General features: G+C 44.8%; 1 protein-coding gene across 1 annotated transcript in view; it reads right to left on the bottom strand.

The window, feature by feature from the left end:
* The window catches only part of NSG2 (neuronal vesicle trafficking associated 2), a 38,567-nt gene extending 21,659 nt beyond the window's left edge, over positions 1 to 16,908 (bottom strand). Inside the window, exons 1-3 of the mRNA XM_074883918.1 lie at positions 16,717 to 16,908; positions 16,004 to 16,154; positions 1,165 to 1,284 (exon numbers count right to left, since the gene is read on the bottom strand). Of these exons, the coding sequence (XP_074740019.1) occupies positions 1,165 to 1,284; positions 16,004 to 16,132 (249 nt within the window). The 5' untranslated portion in view covers positions 16,133 to 16,154; positions 16,717 to 16,908. The remainder of the gene's footprint in view (positions 1 to 1,164; positions 1,285 to 16,003; positions 16,155 to 16,716) is intronic.
* Positions 16,909 to 17,546: the final 638 nt, after the last annotated feature.

The raw sequence follows: 17,546 nt of genomic DNA, 5'->3' as shown, positions 1-17,546 counted from the left end.
GCCATTCTGCAGTGCTTCAGAAGAGAGTAGCTAAACACTTGTCCTTTGAAGTTTAACAAGCCTTATCTTGAAGTTTATCAAGGATAAATGGTAACAATTTTTCCTGGATCACATTCCAGTTTTAAAAGTGATAGTTTTCTTCTAAATTACTAGAAAATAGTTATAATAAACTTTTTTATTTCTTGCAAAACTAAGAACTGGGCCAAATGAAAGATTATTCAGTTGCTTGAGTCAATTCCTGTTAATTGTCAAGGGTGACACCCTTTCACAAAAATTTATAAACCCAATCCTAGGTTTTCAAGGAGCAGGACTATAGCTAGGCACTGCCTACTCTCTCTGTTTTCTGCTCAAATCATTGATACTTCCTCTGACCTTGGAAATGTGAAATCAAATCTCACATTTTTATCATTCCCGTGCTCTGTGGTTGAGGAAAAGCACTGTATCTTCTCAATGAAAAGGGAGAAAATACTAGCAGCTATATACTTGGAGTCTAATTTTAGAGGAACTGAGCCATTCTAATATGCTGCAGTCAACAGGAACTGAGGGCACTCAATAATTTATGAGTTTCTTTCCATGTTTGAGTACAGCCTGTTGAAAATTTCTCAAGGAAACATTTTTCATCAGAAAATTCCAATTCCTGTGAACCAAAACTGCTAACAGGACAGGATATGCTTGGATACTTGTCTAATATCTCTTTCTATCCAGTTTGAAAGGCCTTTTAATCTATAATAATACAATTATATAATAATAAAAGATCTTAAATATGAAAAATGTTGTTTGACTACAAGACGGAAGAATTTTTAAAAGGCAAAACAAACTGCTTCAATCAATCTTCACTGTGATTTTTTTATTCTTTTTAAACACAAATGTTTCAGAATAAAAAAGATTCAAACTTGTTTTACTTTCAATTTGGGCTGGGAAATATTTTCATAACTTTTCCTGGGAAGAGGAAAACATTTCCTACTTTAGATCTAGTTATGAAGGTATTTTCATGCCTGTCTTAAAAAAAAAAAAAAAAGCTTTATACTCATGCAGATAAACCTCTCTTCGACCCTAGTGATGAGTGGAGTGTTAAATTTGTTATGTCTTTACTGTCACTTTGATTCAGTTATTTTAAAATGAATGGCATTTACATCAGAAGGCAGCAGAATAACCATTTCTTACCTTTAGTCTTTCTGTTACACCATCAGTGAAACTGACTGTGAATTCAGCAATTTTGGGCACTCTGAGTTTTCCTTTGTTCTTCTGGTCAGGCTGATATTCTGTTCTTGTTTTCACAATTACCTGGAAGATATCAACAATTTTAAGGTTTCTGCACACAGCATACATTTTTTTTTGTTATCTAAGCTTTTCTATGTAAATCATCCCCTGGACCTACCCAAGTATCTTAGAACCATAAATTAATACAAACTCATCATACCTTCAGGAACTAAGAGAGACAGTCAGGCAGATACACAGACCTAGGACAGTGAGTTTATCACATTGAGTCTTAAAATAGCTGACAGCAGAATGTTTGACACCCACTTTTGTTTAGGACTAGGCATATAATTTTTATATCATATTCAACAGGCAGAACACGCAGAATAACAGCCCATCCTAAAGAATAGCCTCACTTATTAAAAGCCCCGTCCTAACAAGTCCCACTGAAGCCAATTTAAATTTTGGCCATTATTCAGGCTCCAGATTTTCAATATTAATCTCATACTATCACCTTGGGTTTTCCCCAGATCTCAGTGTCATATGCTGACTAATCCAGGTTCTACTAATCTTATAAAAATTAGGTGTCTCACACTAATGAAGAAGCCATAGTGGCTTTTAAAAGGGTACAGCCAAATTATCAAACCTGTATTGTCAATCTACATTGAATTTATTTGTAATCTAGAATGACCCTAAATATTTTGGGTAAAATGCACCCACTGCAAACACAGAAAAGGTAACACCTAATGCCAACTGCTCCCAGAAGGGACGAGCATCAGGGCTGTACTCTAAAAATAATGGCCCTTCAGAGGAGTGAGCATATCCATCCCATTATACACAAGAATCTTAAAAGACTACCCATCCATGAGCCTATGCAGCTAAATAGCATTGTGAGAGCATGCCAGCACAGCCACACTATCTTACTCTAACTGGAAAATGCAAGAGAAGACAAAATGGCCCTGTCTTCAGCACTGGCCAAGAGTTGGAGCTCATCCCATAGAAAGGGGGGCTGTGGTTGTCAGCACACACTACCACTATGCTTCTGCACAGGATTCCCAACCCAGGGACAAGGTCCACAAAGCATACAATGGTTTGGTGCGGTTTGCAAGGTTCAGATAGGTTAAACACAAAAGGATAGAAAGAACATCGAAGCACTCAATCCCAGGGCCAACATTTCCACTTTTTGGCCTCCCATTCTGAACTGAAGGACTGCGCAGCTGTCAGCCTTGCCAAGGTGAAAATTAAATATTCCAGGACTGGTGACTGGTTTATACAAGAGTGACAAGAGTGATCCTAAAGCTCTTTGTTAGAAACAAAAAGTCTTGAAGGATTGAAAAAGATTAAGTGATGCACAAGGTTGAGTTACCAGCTAATGAAGAGTTTATTTCCAAATGAAGACAGCAAAGTCTGGTTTGGACCAGAGAAAACCCCAGGTATTTAATCCTCCTGCACTTAATGCCATGTGAAAATCAGAGTGAGAGAAAATCAGCGTGGAGTCATAAGCCAATTTTCTGGATTCAAATGCAAATCATTAAAGACTGATGAATATTTACATCCTTCAGTGAATCCATCTCAGTAATATTTATTACAGTAGCATTTGCAACATTAAGGCTTGGGAAGAAGAGGGGACAAAGCCATGCAAATACATTTATATTAGCATTTTGGAACTCAGGGTTTCTGATGACACAACATAGATGATGGGAAATGACACATGGGGACAAGCTTGATTCGGTGGCTTTGGGATGAACCCTAACCCTACCATGAACTGAATCAAACCCCACTATGCTGTGAGATGCAGTCCAGCACACTGTGGACCAAAGAAAGCAAAGCTCCCTCTCCAGCCCAGACAAACTGACTGAGGTTAGCTCTGAGTTTCGAAGAAGCAATAAGCTCATTTGCTCACTCAAGAGGAGGCAAGTTCACTCAGGACTCATGCAGCTGACCCCTAGCTTTCCAGTCTCCTCACTGGCCTTTTGTAAACCCAGTACAGTAAATTACAGATTGTCAGCCATCAACACCTGCCAACCAGTGTTCAGAAATCGCACTCTTTCTGTTTTCAAACTTACCAGTCACAATATCCAATTCTCCCAAATGCATGCTTCCTGCTTTACATAAATCTTAGTTGCAGACAAATTTTTTAAATATATGAGGGCTTTTCCACAAATTCTAACATTAGGTCTTGATGAAGGACTGTGAAGCCAGTATGTAAGAAAAAAAAAATAAAAATTACAAGCCTTACTTGTCTCCAGATATAATTTAATTTTCTTCCACTCTTTGTCATTAACACCAGTTTTCTTACAGGTATTTTTAAACTGTTGTTACATTCAACGATATCCTATAAGCAGGAAAGTTTGGATTATGCTGTCTACAGGGATACAGCAGGAGACTGAAAATAAACCCGCACAGCCCTTCACAAGGCATCAGATTCAAGTCCAATAGCGACGTCTATCATGTCTGTGAATAAATAAATAAGCTCAGTCCCCAGACAGATCAGAAGCTACTTGAAACCAAATTTGCTGACTGCGTCAGCAGTGAAATGTGTGTGTGCACAGAGCCATAGTCATCCTGCTGGTCAGTGCTTTGCAGAGGAAGTTGCAGAGGTATCAAAAAGCTTTAGTAGAGGAGGTAAGAAGTACCTTTGCTCAATGCCTTTTGGCATTGCAAAAGCTAAATATCTTGCTCTCCAGAAGTATCTTTGTCAGACACCTGGTAGAATTACTCAGCAGAAGAAAGACAGGGCAGTCAGTAAGGTCTCCTCTTTAAAGGAGAGCACAGAAATAAAATCATAGAATCGTTTAGGTTGGAAAGGACCTTTAAGATCATTGAGTCCAACCGTTAACCTAACACTGCCAAGTCCACCACTAAACCATGTCCCTAAGTGCCACATCTACACCTCTTTTAAACACCTCCAGGGATAGTGATTCAACCACTTCCCTGGGCAGCCTGTTCCAGTGCTTGACAACCCTTTCAGTGAAGAAATTTTTCCTAATATCCAACCTAAACCTCCCCTGGTGCAACTTGAGGCCATTTCCTCTTGTCCTATTGCTTGTTACTTGGGAGAAGAGATCAACATCCACCTTGCTACAACCTCCCTTCAGGTAATTGTAGAGGGTGATAAGGTCTCCCTGAGCCTCCTTTTCTCCAGACTAAACAACCCCAGTTCCCTCAGCCACTCCTCATAAGACTTGTGCTCCAGACCCTTCACCAGCTTCATTGCCCTTCTCTGGGCACACTCCAGCACCTCAATGTCTCTCTTGTTGGCGGTGGGGGGGAGCAAAACTGAACATGGTATTCGAGATGCAGCCTCACCAGTGCCGAGGACAGGGGGACAATCACTTCCCTCGTCCTGTTGCCCACACTATTTCTGATATAAGCCAGGATGCTATTGGCCTTCTTGGCCACCTGGGCACACTGCTGGATCATATTCCGTTGGCTGTCAACCCAGGTCCTTTGCTGGGCAGCTTTCCAGCCACTCCTCCCCAAGCCTGTAGCGTTGCGTGGGGTTGTTGTGACCCAAGTGCAGGACCCGGCACTGAGCCTTGTTGAACCTCATACAGTTGGCCTCAGCCCATTGATCCAACCTGTCCAGATCCCTCTCTAGAGCCTTCCTACCCTCAAGCAGATCAGCACTCCTGCCCAACTGGGTGTCATCTGCAAACTTACTGAGGGTGCACTCGATTCCCTCATCCAGGTCATTGATAAAGATATTAAACAGAATTGGCTCCAGTACTGAGCCCTGGGGAACACCAGTTGTGACCCGCCACCAACTGGATTTAACTCCACTCACCACAACTCTTTGGGCCTGGCCATCCAGCCAGATTTTTATGCCCATCCAAGTCATGAGCAGCCATTTTCTCCAGGAGAAAGTGGGTCACCTTGTCATAGAAGGAGATCAGGTTAGTCAAGAAGGACTTGTCTTTCATAAACCCACACTGACTGGGCCTGATTACCTGGTTGTCCTGTATGTGCCACATGATGGCACTCAAGATGATCTGCTCCATAACCTTCCCTGGCACTGAGGTCAGGCTGACAGGCCTGTAGTTCCCCAGATCCTCCTTCCAGCTGCTGTATGCCAAGATGACAAAGGACAAACAGAAAACTGAAAGCCTGTAGTGTGGGGGTAGCATTCAATGCTGTGGCAGTAACAATAAAAATGCAATTTTGCTGAGGGCACAGGGTGAACATTTAGAAGAAAAGAGCTACCTCTTGTTCAGTCTCCTACAGTCTAAATAAATAAGCCTGAGCATGGATCCCACTTTTTCATCAACATTCACCCCCTCTTCATCCAACAAGCTGCCATCAGAATGCCCACGCAAAGGCATCGGGAAATTGAGTTGTGTTCACCAAACTTGAGCTCCTGCACTAGTGAGACCATCCCAGTCAGGGCTACCTTAGCAGTATCCAGAGACAGGAGTGAACACTGTCAGATGACAATACGCAAATACACACACACACGCCCACACGCACTTTTTAATGAAGCATTTGCTACATTGACAGCCTCCCATGCACGTGTCAGTTGTGAGTGTCTCCGACACAAGTTTAAATGAGAGCTGGTCAAAACCCAAAAGAACTTTTCTGAAGCACAAAGCATTAATCTAAGTGCAAATTTAGAAAAGGAATAATTAAATTTATAAAGAATTTTTTCTATATTTTTAGCATTATTGGGTTTTTGCTATTTTGGTTGCTTATTCTGTTTTCATTTTCCAGTTTTCTGATTTGGGTTGGGTGGGAAAGAAGATTTGCCTTCCTCCCGTTCCCTGCCATCACTTCTTTTTCACCTTTTCTTTCCATTTTGTCACTGAGAAAAAATTCCTGGCAGTAAAGTCTTCCAGAAATTCTAACCAAATTGCTGTTGGATGTACAGTAATAAAAACCCCACTGACTCCCCAGTCAGTGTAATGATCAGCGTTCATTTATCACCGGCTGCCCCAGAGCAGTTCCATCAGAGCCCAGGATCCCACTGTTTCAATGCAAACAAGGTACATTCATCTCATACCATGACAGGTTTCCTGGGAGAGCTACTGGCATTCATTACAAACCACAGCAAACAGAATGATTCCCATTCCCTCTTCTTGCCCATTTTGCAGCTTTACTGACTTCAGTAGAGTTATTCTTGATTGAAACCAGCAAAAGGAAGTATAAAATTGGGGTCCTGTGTAGGTTGCAATTCAAAGCAAACAGAAGTGAAAGAAATGCCCATCTCCTCATTCCCTTCTCTGCAATGCTGTTCTGTTACGGTGGAAATGAACTGCTGTACGGGGGCAACTTCCAGAGCTGGCAGCAATGCTTGGCTGTGCTCTGGCCTCCTAAGCAATGAATGACAATAAATGCAGACAATCAAGCCAGTGCTTAAATGGACAAATAGTCTCTTGAATACTCCCAAAAAAAGACAATTAGCCCCCTTTCCATCCCCACTGCAGAAACACCGTTCTGCCCATTCTCTGCACTTGCCTCCTTGAGCTCTCGCCTCCTCCTGCATGCTCCCAAAGGCTTGTTAGTCAAGTAACTCACACTCCTCATGGCAAGAAGGGTCTGGCTGTTTTAGGCTGGCATCCCTAACTGTGAGTTTACTGGGGCAGAGAATTATTGTTATTATTATTTTTATTCATCACATGAAGCAACCTGCAGACCTGCAAATTAATATTATAAAGCAAGAACAGTCCCATCAGCTTTTTGGATTGTCTGAGCCTTTGCAATTGCTGCGTAAATACCCTTTGAACTTTTTTTGACACTTGTCAGCCTTTGTGTTTCATTATCTAGGCCCTGATCCAGCACCAGATTATGCCCGTGCCCCACTTTGTGTGTTGTGATTGTCCACCAAAGAAAACAGCCTCCCTGCCAGGTTAGTCCAGTCCATCTGTAGTCCTTTAAAGTCCGTACTGTGGATGGAACCCAGATGACTACCAGCTCAGGGGATCTCCCTGCAAATTATGTTGCTGCCATGACCTATTCTTAAACTTTTCACACTATTTCCCAGAGACCCTCCACCTTTAAATTGCAGAGACCCTGTGATGTTTATGGCAGATGCAATGAAGGGGACACAAATAAATTACTTGGGACTTTCTTCATTTTATATCTGAAAAAATGTTCTTTGAAAGTTGCTTCCTAGATGAAGCCTGAAAAATGATTGTAAGAATACAGGAAGAGAGAAAAGGGCTCCCACAGAGCAGCAAAAAGACACCTCTAATTACAGGAATCCACACTGCAGTCCTTGCAGCTTCCTCCATAACCAAGTTTATCTAGCATTTGAACTCATTAACTTCCAATTCAGCAAAGCACTTAAGCATGCGAGTAGTCCTATTAACATGAGCAGGATTAGTCAGATATTTAAAGTTAAGTGTGCATTTAAGTGCTTTGGCCAGATCAGAGCTTAAACTGCCTTCAATCACCTTCCCACATACTGATGCTTAGGGCTCCTGTGGCATTCTTTGGCAAGACCGCTCAAAACGCTTTACCTACCAGTATGACCCCAGCATCCCCATATTACTGATGGAGAAGTAGGAAAAAAATGAGAAAAGAAAGAAGCTTAGTAACGTGCTGAGTCATACCAGCAATTGGTGGTTGAGTCAGGAAGATAGACCACAGCTCGCTGCTACTTACAGTGCACCGTGTTTTCCCAGGTTTTAATTAACTGAGTGATAATAGTAGCTCCAGCACATTCTCCATATAAATATAACATTCTAGGGATTAAGGGCTACCAATATATGGCTGGCGTAGGTAGGAAGTCAGATGCTCTATGGAAAATGGCAGCCCTCTGCAGAATTGTGTTCTCAATCATCCTAATGATGCTGTTTGCTATTACATTTATTGAGTCCTAAACCTAAATGCACTTATTATTCTAGTCTTAATGCTAGTGACACCACTGGAATCAATAGGAAACCTTTCCTCTGCTTTAATGAATGCAGGACCAGGCACCTTCTCTGTAGTGATACTTTGGAAAATTATAGGTGTGCTGAGGTGAAAAAAAACAGATGAGAGTCTGCGTACACCAGCAGGAAATCCATCATCGACAACCTTGAGAAAGTAAACAGTAGGAGAGTGCTGGGAAATCTAGAGATTTTGGATGCTGAAAGAAAAAAGAAAGCAAGCTTCTAACCAACTGGACTATATTAAAAGCATTTGCTTTGAGGAGGAAGGAGCAGAGTAGACGTGAAATGTGACAAATGGAAAAATATCACATTAAGCATGGAACCTTAAAAAGGATTTTCCTGCAATAGAATGAAGTAAGTGTTTCAGAAAATGAACTGATATGAATTCTGAGTCTTGTCTCAGACTGGCTAAATGTAACATCATTTATTGCCACTTTATATTTGCGTTTGAGCTCTATGGTTTTCCCTGAAGAAATGAGTAATAATATTTAACATAACTGGCATTGTGAAAACTTTAAATTATTCATCTGGAAAAGGACATGCAGCCCTGCTGTAATTCCCACTTCACTGCCACAGCGCATGTAATATATCATGGTTCAGGTGCTGCAAAGTGCAAACCATAAAAATTTAAAATACTACTTCCTGGGATTATTAATAATGAAGAGTCTCTCACTCAGAGTGGCTTTCAGATTGACAGAAGAGATAAACAAAATGTTTCTCCTACCAAGGAGAAAGGTTTCTTCCAAGTTCAAAGCTGGATTTTGTAGTCCCATAAAATGGTTGTAACACCCCCATCAGTTTCCATGTGGATTAGTCATGCTCACTTCTAAATGAAAATGAGACTCTCTGCTTCATTCCTTTCCAGGCCTTTCTTCATTCCTTGCAGAGAGAGAACAGAAAATATAAACTTATCATTGGCACCGTCATCGTGGTTTCCTTCACCTTCATTACCCAACTGAGCATCAATAGCTGAGAAGGACCTTAGAGCGAGCTGCAGCATGCTGTCCAGGTTACTGCTGATAGCAAAATGGTGACCCCCAGTCTTGGCATTAAATCTGCTGTGGCTGAGTCGGTTTCTATGCTTATGCGCTACAAGCCAAGGGATGGCTAAAATTCACCACCTGCTCACACACAAAATTATTGAGTGATCTACAAGCTCTAATCCTCACACACTGCCAGCTTCAAAGAGCAAATGAGATGTGCACATTGCCAACAGTAGCTGAAGTTAAAATACTCAGCAGTAAAAAAGTATAGGAAAAGAGATGGAAAAATCACATTTCAGAGCTTAAAGCAATCTCTTTCTTTGCAGGCTTACGATGAAACATTCATAGACTTGAGCAGCTCCATGCCTACTGCAGCATCTCCTGTACCTCCTTCTGACTCTTACACTGGCTACTGCTAGAAACAGGACACACTGGACTGGGTGGACCGGTAATCTCAGACTACCTGGAAATCACCATGCTGCATATTCCCAGATTTTTAGACAATTAGGTCTTTAAAACTTTACTAAATAATTATGACTACGTCCCATCCCATGGGAGAGGCAGCTATGATTCCAAATCTACAGGATGAACACGTCTCAGCAGGCAGACTTCACAGAGATTAGTATTAGAACTGGCATTTGGAATGTAGTAATGGTAGTCCCCATGGCATCCTAGCCACTATTTGAATACATAAATGCCTGAGAAATCAAGAAGCAAAAAGGAAAAAAAAGGAAAATTTAAGAAAAAGGATGCCCTGGGATCAGATCTATAGTCAATGGAGAAAGCCACAGTCAGTAGAAACACTCTGCTTTTTTTCCCCTGTATCAGCTCATCTAATGGGTGTTGTGCTGGAAATGAGTTTCACAGAGGGTGGTAGAAAAAAAGTGGTCTCCTGAATCAGTGCCAGGAGGCTATTCCAGGCATAAGGAACATCACAAAAGGACAAAGACAGCAAACGTAATCAGCCCTGGCATCACCAGTGAAAGGCAGCACAGAATGCAAAGGCTGCATTGGGAGCTGAAAGCAGCTGAGAAGGGAAATGCATAGCTCACAAGCACAAAGGAAACTTGGAAATCATTCCGCTAAGTCTCCCTACAAATCCCTTGGTGACCATAACCATCAGGAACCCACAGGAGGCTGTGGAGGGGTGACAAAAATTGATTTCAGTAGGTTCAGCCAGGAGAGGGTACAGCAAAGCAGACAAAAGAATCAATCACTCGGCTGTAGTGATGGTAAATTGGCCAGGGTATATTAGCAGAGCTCCATTGATTTAATCTAAACTACACTGATTTACACTAGTCAAGAATCCTGTCCAGTCTTACCTTCCAGACCAGAAAGTAGCTGGTATGTGGGTTTCACTTCACAGTTTTGCTGAAATAAATTCCACCTGCAGCAATGGGCTTTCGTCTTAGAAAAAATAATAGATTGCAACAGGCTTCGCCAAACATCCATACACTAACACACTTCTGTGGCCATTTCTGCTGTTTCTGCAGAATGCAGCTCTAGGAATTGCAGTGCAGATATAACTTGGTTTAAAGAGAGGCAATGGAGCTCACAAAACCAGGCACAAACTAGCTTTAAACCACCTAATTCAGACACCGATAGCAGTGCAGTTAAGGAGAGTAATTTCTGCACAGGCTACACAAATCCTGAGATTTCCTATCGTGAGGAGAAGCAGTAGCAACATGTTATCTGTATGCAAGTGAGGCAGTTGAATGCTACCCCAGGTGTCTGTGAAGACTGCAAGCACCGAGTGGATCACCCGCGAGCAGAGGTGTTCGGTGTGCTAGAAGGGTAGCCCGACTGCAGACATAGGCAAAAAAGAGGAGCAGGAACTGCCAAGAACCTCAAGTAGGGCTGTCCAAAACATGGAAACAAAATCAAAAATGGTTACCCCAGGAACTCTGCACTGCCAGAGTGTGCGTTGCTGCAAATATTTATTACAGCTTAATGATCAGAGGCAGTGTTTACATTCAAATACACATTTAGAGGACAAATGGATTTGCACAGTGCAGGAGGAGGACAAATGTCACAGGAGAGGAAGGCTCAGACTTTGGTATTTGTGGGGATTAGGCAAAGTATCCCAAGTGAAGAAAGGATGGGGAAAGGCAAGACAGCCTGCCCATTCCTTCATAACGCTCTCTTTTTATTTCCTGCCTTTCTTTTATTCAGGCTTTCTTTCCCTTTGCATCCTTCTCCTCCCCTTTACTCTTCCTTCCTTCAGCTGCCACAAATACTAGCCCTGCCCCATCTCTCCTTTTGCCATTCGCTCCATCCCACCAAACTCACCAGCAGCGTGAGCAGGAGCACAGGCGCCTGCCCCCGGCTGCATCAGGAGCCCTCCTCGGACAGCGGCAGGGAAGGGGAGCTGCCTCTGGCCCCACCACGTGTAGGAGCACCCCAAAACCAGCTCCATGCAGATGGCGTGTGCCTTCAGGCTGCCTAGAGCTGCCGTGCACTGCTAGGCTTCGCAGAGGGCAGACTGACATCAGTATTTCAGGACAGAGCTGCAAGTAGTCCCCTAGGTACAAAAGCACTCAGCCGACGTACAATTAATTATGCCTGCTCAGCTGGCCAGGACAAAACATTATTTTCTGTTAAACCAATAGGGACAGGCTGTGAACACAAGGGACCTTCCTGATTTTCAGGAAATCTTGATTACACTGTGTAAACGTGTGGACTTGGCCACTCTGAGAGGGGTGCGGCCCGGGAGGGCAAGAGGCAGGAGCATGGGATGGGAACAGCATTTGAAGAGAGCAGTTCAATCTATTTTATTCTTTCTTGGGTTGGATGGCAGGAATTTGTCACCAGAGAAATTATTTCTCAAGCCTCCAGATGCATTCAAAATAAAGAACAATGGACCACATGATAAGCCTTCTGCAGCCTTCACCACAAAAGAGATGCTGGATGTTTTTTTCAGCCCTGACAATAGCTTTCATGCACTTTCGTGTTATGTGAAATTAGGATTTTTACTGCCAGAACAGAGGCATTTCCTGCTGGATTATACCGAAGCAAGCCTATGAGACCAAGGGGTCCCCAGTTGTTGGTCTCATTTAAAATTTCAGTGAAACAGTATGGTCCCTGAAAAGCTGCATATCTTTTAGCATTATCATTGCAGAGACACATAACAATTACAGCCAAAGCACTTTGTCTACGCCTAGAAAACAAGTGAACAGCTAGTCTTTTCTCCTTTAGTCCTAAAAGAAAGAAGACTTCTTTCTTTGCTTTTTGAATAAGAAGAAACGAAATTCAGAGACATAAAAAGCCAGGTCAAGGGTTTGTCACCGGTGATAGCTATTATTCCTGTTACATGGATGGTGTTCAGCAGAAAGGCCACGCAAAAATGATTTAAGAGCATCTGTCTCTGCCTTCTGCAAATGCCGCCCCAGCAAGAGAACAGGGGGACAAGGGAAGTGCTTGAAGATAGTCAATAAATACAAATACACAGCAGGTTTAGCACCCTAGGGGAGAAATTACTGTCCCAGGTACACTTCTCCCCTTGCAGCCATACAAGTGCTGACAGAACGACGAGAATGCTGATGCTGCAGGAGCAATAGTACAAGCCTTGGCAGGAGACATCCTTGTCTGGTGGAAAAAGAAATAGTCCAGTGGCCAATCATTTTTTAAAAAGGTTACCAAATTCAAGCTTCCTGATTTCCTGCCTGGATTTTTCCAGCAGCATCCAGGTGGAAGTCAGAGGGAGCTGCTAAGCTCACAGTGCTTTGAAAAACAAGCCTGTTAGGGAAGCGTCCCCAAAACCACAGCCAATAGGTTTAAGCATATCTTTAAGGAAGTGTTTCCCCCTATAACCCCCACCTGATTTCTTATAATGAAGGAACTATCTGAAAAGAGATGGGCTTCAGGGATTACATCACATGAGCAAAAGCCTAATTTTTATACTCTTTCTTTGTGTCCTTTCTCTGAAAGAGGAGCCAGACACAGAAAACACTTTGAAAGAGATGAAGCTATGGTGAAACACCCACAGAGGTTAATGCTGCGAGTTACTTCGAGTGACTCTCAGGTGATCCACTTACAAAAATATCCTTAAAATGAAGAAAAATCAGGTATTTAAAGCCCTTAAAACACAATTTTCAGTGTGTAGATCCCATAGACTTTGTGGTGTGCTTTTAAGGACCTGCAAAGGTAAGTGTACTGACAAACAACAGGTTTGTTTTTCTTCAATTTGCATGCAGGTGTCTAAGACTCAACTGGAACAGCCTATAAATTAACAGAGCTTGCAAACCTTTGCCATGCAATATACATGCACCAGGTGAAGGCATTATTGCACACTGGTAGGAACAGCAGTTGGGTTGCCCAGCACAGACCTAGTATACTCTTGGATCACTAGCCAAAGCTGGTACTACTCCTCCTTTTCCAGACAGGCTGAAGGTAGAGCAAGTACATAGCCCCAAGCTGCAGTCAAACCTCCTTGCTCTGGTTTTGATGTACTCTGGATTGCCCTGAACCCAAGGTTAGACCCAGGTTGAGAGCTCACAGTTTCTTAAATGAAGATATCCTCTAATGGTAAAGAAAAGCCCAGAAAGGGGAGTATTTAGCAGGGTTATTTTCCTTTTTTTCCCCCCTAGATTTCACTTACAGGAAAATGCCAGGGTGCACCAGCTCCTTCTTGCAGGGCAAAGGGATGTGATGCACAGCAGCCGCCAGCGGGCAGGCGGCAGGGCCAGGAGCGTTGCCGCCTTGCGGTTAAATGCCAGCAGCAATGGGTTTGCATTGGAGCAAACGAGCCAGCAAAGCCCTTCCGAGCTGTTGCGCCCAAACCCCAACACCAAAGCTGGCTTGGCTCTGGACATCTATGCAGCATCCCATGCAAGAGGCACAGAAAGTGCCTTGGCTTATGTTCTTGCTCTCCCAAGCTAAAAATCAACTGCTGGCAGGTGCTAGGAATAGATAGAAAAAAAGTCAAATTTTAGTTTTTTTTTTTTAACCCTGCCTCCTGACTGCAAGGCAAGTCCAAACAAGAATACACTCTGAAAGACTTGAAATCCGTGTCTTCTCTTCCTCAGGCTCACAATCTGACTGAATTCAGTAGCAGCATTGCCTTCCTAAGTACAAAGCCAAAATTTCCCCCTATCACTTAACTTTTGCCCAAGCTTTTCACCTAAGGCTCAACTCTGCCCTGGGGTGAACTCACCCCAACAGAATCTTTTCTACAAAGAGCAAAGGAAACAGATTGTGAATTATTTTGCTTTTATCATAAGTAACCTTTCCTTCTTGCAAACTGATCTCCAGTCGCCGTTAGCTCCAGGCCTGCTGCACACAGGAGCTGAACCACAGCCTGCAGAAATCAATACCATTGAATCTAATGAGCTCTGAATCATGCTTAGCACTCCTGGAGATGCATCCGCTCTTCCAGCAAAGAAAAATATGGATGTCAGTAGATGCATTGACAGTAAAGTATGCTAATGAAGGTAATGTAACCTAACAACATGTGAATTATTGATGTAGGCATGTTTAAACAGAAAAATCAGCAAGGAATCACACCAGACCAATACACTCCAGTGTTTGTTCACCAACAGGCAATTGGAACATGGTGGTCGTGAGAACACTCATTACCACTTTATTAGCTTGAAAGGATTTTTGTTAGGTTATCCATGTCTCACCTGTTACATGAGTCATTTAAATTTCACGTCGTGTGACACTGCGTGATCTCAAAGAGCCATTTGTACTAGCATCAAATGAGCTATTTATACATCTATAGGTTCCTCTGAGCTTTTCAGATGTTTACAGTAGTAGTATAATCATACTACTTTGCCTGAATTATTTTGCTTAATATTTATCAGAGTCATACATAAGGGCTGGTTTAGCCTCTCATTCACAGTTCATGGAAATGTAACTCCATGAGGCACATGGAAGAACTAGCTCCTTTGTCTGGCATGGCTCTGGTTCCCAGAATGTCAAGGCAGTGGACTCAACTCCATCATAAAATAAACATAGTTTGTCTATCTAGACAGTTTTATCACATCCATCATCATGTTCTCCAAACGTATTTAGAGAAAATTCATTTTGTACTACAGTAAAAACAGGATATGTGTTCAATAATCATCAGTGCTAATTTTACTATTATTCCATTATCCTGTGAGATCTAATCATTATGTCTGTACTTTTGGGTGAGTTGGCTCCATCTCTGTGGTATCTGGGAACTACATTGCAGACAGGCGTTGTTTTTTGTAAGGACTGTTGGGGCATACAGATTTTTATGGTCTCATCATGTCCTCACCAGGTTGTATTGATATACATCATCACTGCATCGATAGCGACAAAAGATTTCCTAGTACATACTGCATCTAAAGAACCCCAACCACCAAACCGCAGCCAATCGCTGATGCATGTTTCTGGACATTTTAGTGCTGCATTCAGTTCTGAGAGTACTGAGTGGGCAGGGGAGAAAGCTGTCCCCTGGCTGGAGCCAATGGGGGAAATGAATCCCTGGATTGCTCCATCACCACCCCGTGCATGGGGGAACTCAGCTGCTCTCTTCAGAGAAATCAGCATCCTCAATGTCCAAATAAGCTTTCCAAAGCCATGAGGAAGAAAAGACCTTAACTGAGGTAATTAAAGTAGCTGCGTATTTTGGAAGAGTTATCGCATTACTTGCAATGCAGGCAATTTATCTTACTGATAATAACACATTGTAAGCTGCTCCTCAATTAATCCAGCACTTGCAGGAGAAACACACTAACCCTTTTCCAGTTGTATTTATGAAGGATATTTGGGGTTTTTTTGAGGAGGGAAGGAGTCCGAGGACGTTTGCGTGCTTATTTGCCATGTTAAAAGAAATAAATACACTATGAATGAAAACCCCTTTTTATTTATTGTATTAACACTATGCTACAGTTTGCATCACCAGAGACCAGTAAGTCACCAGAGCACTGAAACCCAAGGGGCATGTATGTGTGCGGAATCATGCAGGAGCGCCATTCGATTTTGTTTTACCTTTTCCGGAGCCGGGAACTGCAGGTGATTTACTTCCAAAGGCGTGATCAAAGGAACTGTCTGAAAACCATCTTCGTTGGATGGTTGTTTGCTGTTCTTGTCGTTCAAATTACTCCCCAGCTTCACCATTCTTGGACCTTGCTTTCCAGACCTAAAACCAGCAAGACGATCAATGTCACAAGGGTAGCGGGAAGGGGAGGATTCCTGCCTTGCCCTGCTCGGTTTGACCGAGTGTATCGGTTCCCCGGGCTCTTACGCCTGGATTTCTAGACACACCACGCACCACACCACCACTGGACTTCACACATGCATTTCACCGTGCCTTACACAGACACCCCACAAATACCCCTTAAAAATCCCCACGGTGAGCCCAAGCAGAGCTGCTCCCGATGCACCGACGCCACAAACAGCATTACCACCGCCACCGACACAACCGCAAGCACTCCCGGGGATGGGGCGCATCTCCCACTGGCCCCGGGGGGTCCTTTTGCCTGCCCTCCCCCCCCCCCAATTTTTCTGGCAGCCCCTGTGAGGGTACAGAAGCCCTCCCTTGCAAACCCCACACTCTGGGGGGCTTGGTGGGTCCCCTCCTCCCAGCTCCCCCGGGGGCGGCGGGGCTGGGGGTCGCGCCGCAGGGGGGGGGATACAGGGGAAGGGGGGGCTGCGGGTCCCCCCCCCCGCGCCCCTCCCGCCGCCCCCGAGCCCCTACTTACTGCAAACCACGCGGTCACTGGCGGCGGCTCGGCCCGGGCGCTGCGGCGGGGGGGGGCGGGGGAAGGCGGAGGCGAGGGGGGGGAAGGATTCCGTTAATTTTTATTTGCGGTAATGAGGCGCGCGGGGGGAGCGGTGCTGAAGGGACAGCGCTGCGCCCTGCGCTCGGCTGCGGCTCCGCAAGCGCGACTGAGGGCGGGCGCGGGCGGCAGCTCCCCCCCCCCCCACACCCCCCCCCCCCCCCTTCGCCCGCCCGCCGCGCGCGCGCACGCCCCGCGCCCCCGCGCGCCGCCGCGCGGCCTCGGGCACCCCCTGGCGTCCCCGCCGCGCACGGCCGCGCGCCCCGGCGGGCGGTGGCGCCCCCTGCAGGCCGCGCGGGGAACCGGCGGCGGAGTGGCCGCGGGGGGGGCCGCAGGGGCCGGGATGCGGCTGCCCGGGGCGGGGGGGTGGGCCGGAGGGGGCCCCGCGGCAGCTGCGGCGCTGCAGGGATGTGTCGTACCTGCAGAAATGCGGTTGCACAGAGGCCGGAGAGGGCCACGTGTAAGCAGTGACACTTCACGGGCACAAGCGCGGTCACAGGGAGGGCTGGGGGCTGGAGAGGGGCCAGGGCGGCTGTGGTGCTGCTACTGGGTCAAGCGGGCACCCCTTTACCCCGCTTTGGCCCACGTTGCCACTGACCACTGCGTCCATCCCCAGGGCGTTGCACAAGGTCGGTCGCTGCTCTCTAAACGCTGGAACAGGACAGGAACAAGCCACTAGCCTTGCTCGGCTTTGGACGGGACTTTCCTTCTATTTCCAGAAGCCTCAGTGATAACACATCACCCCCACAACA

This window comes from Strix uralensis, chromosome 14, assembly GCF_047716275.1.
Source record: "Strix uralensis isolate ZFMK-TIS-50842 chromosome 14, bStrUra1, whole genome shotgun sequence".
Taxonomy (NCBI): domain Eukaryota; kingdom Metazoa; phylum Chordata; class Aves; order Strigiformes; family Strigidae; genus Strix; species Strix uralensis.
This window is presented reverse-complemented; position numbering and strand designations above follow the sequence as displayed.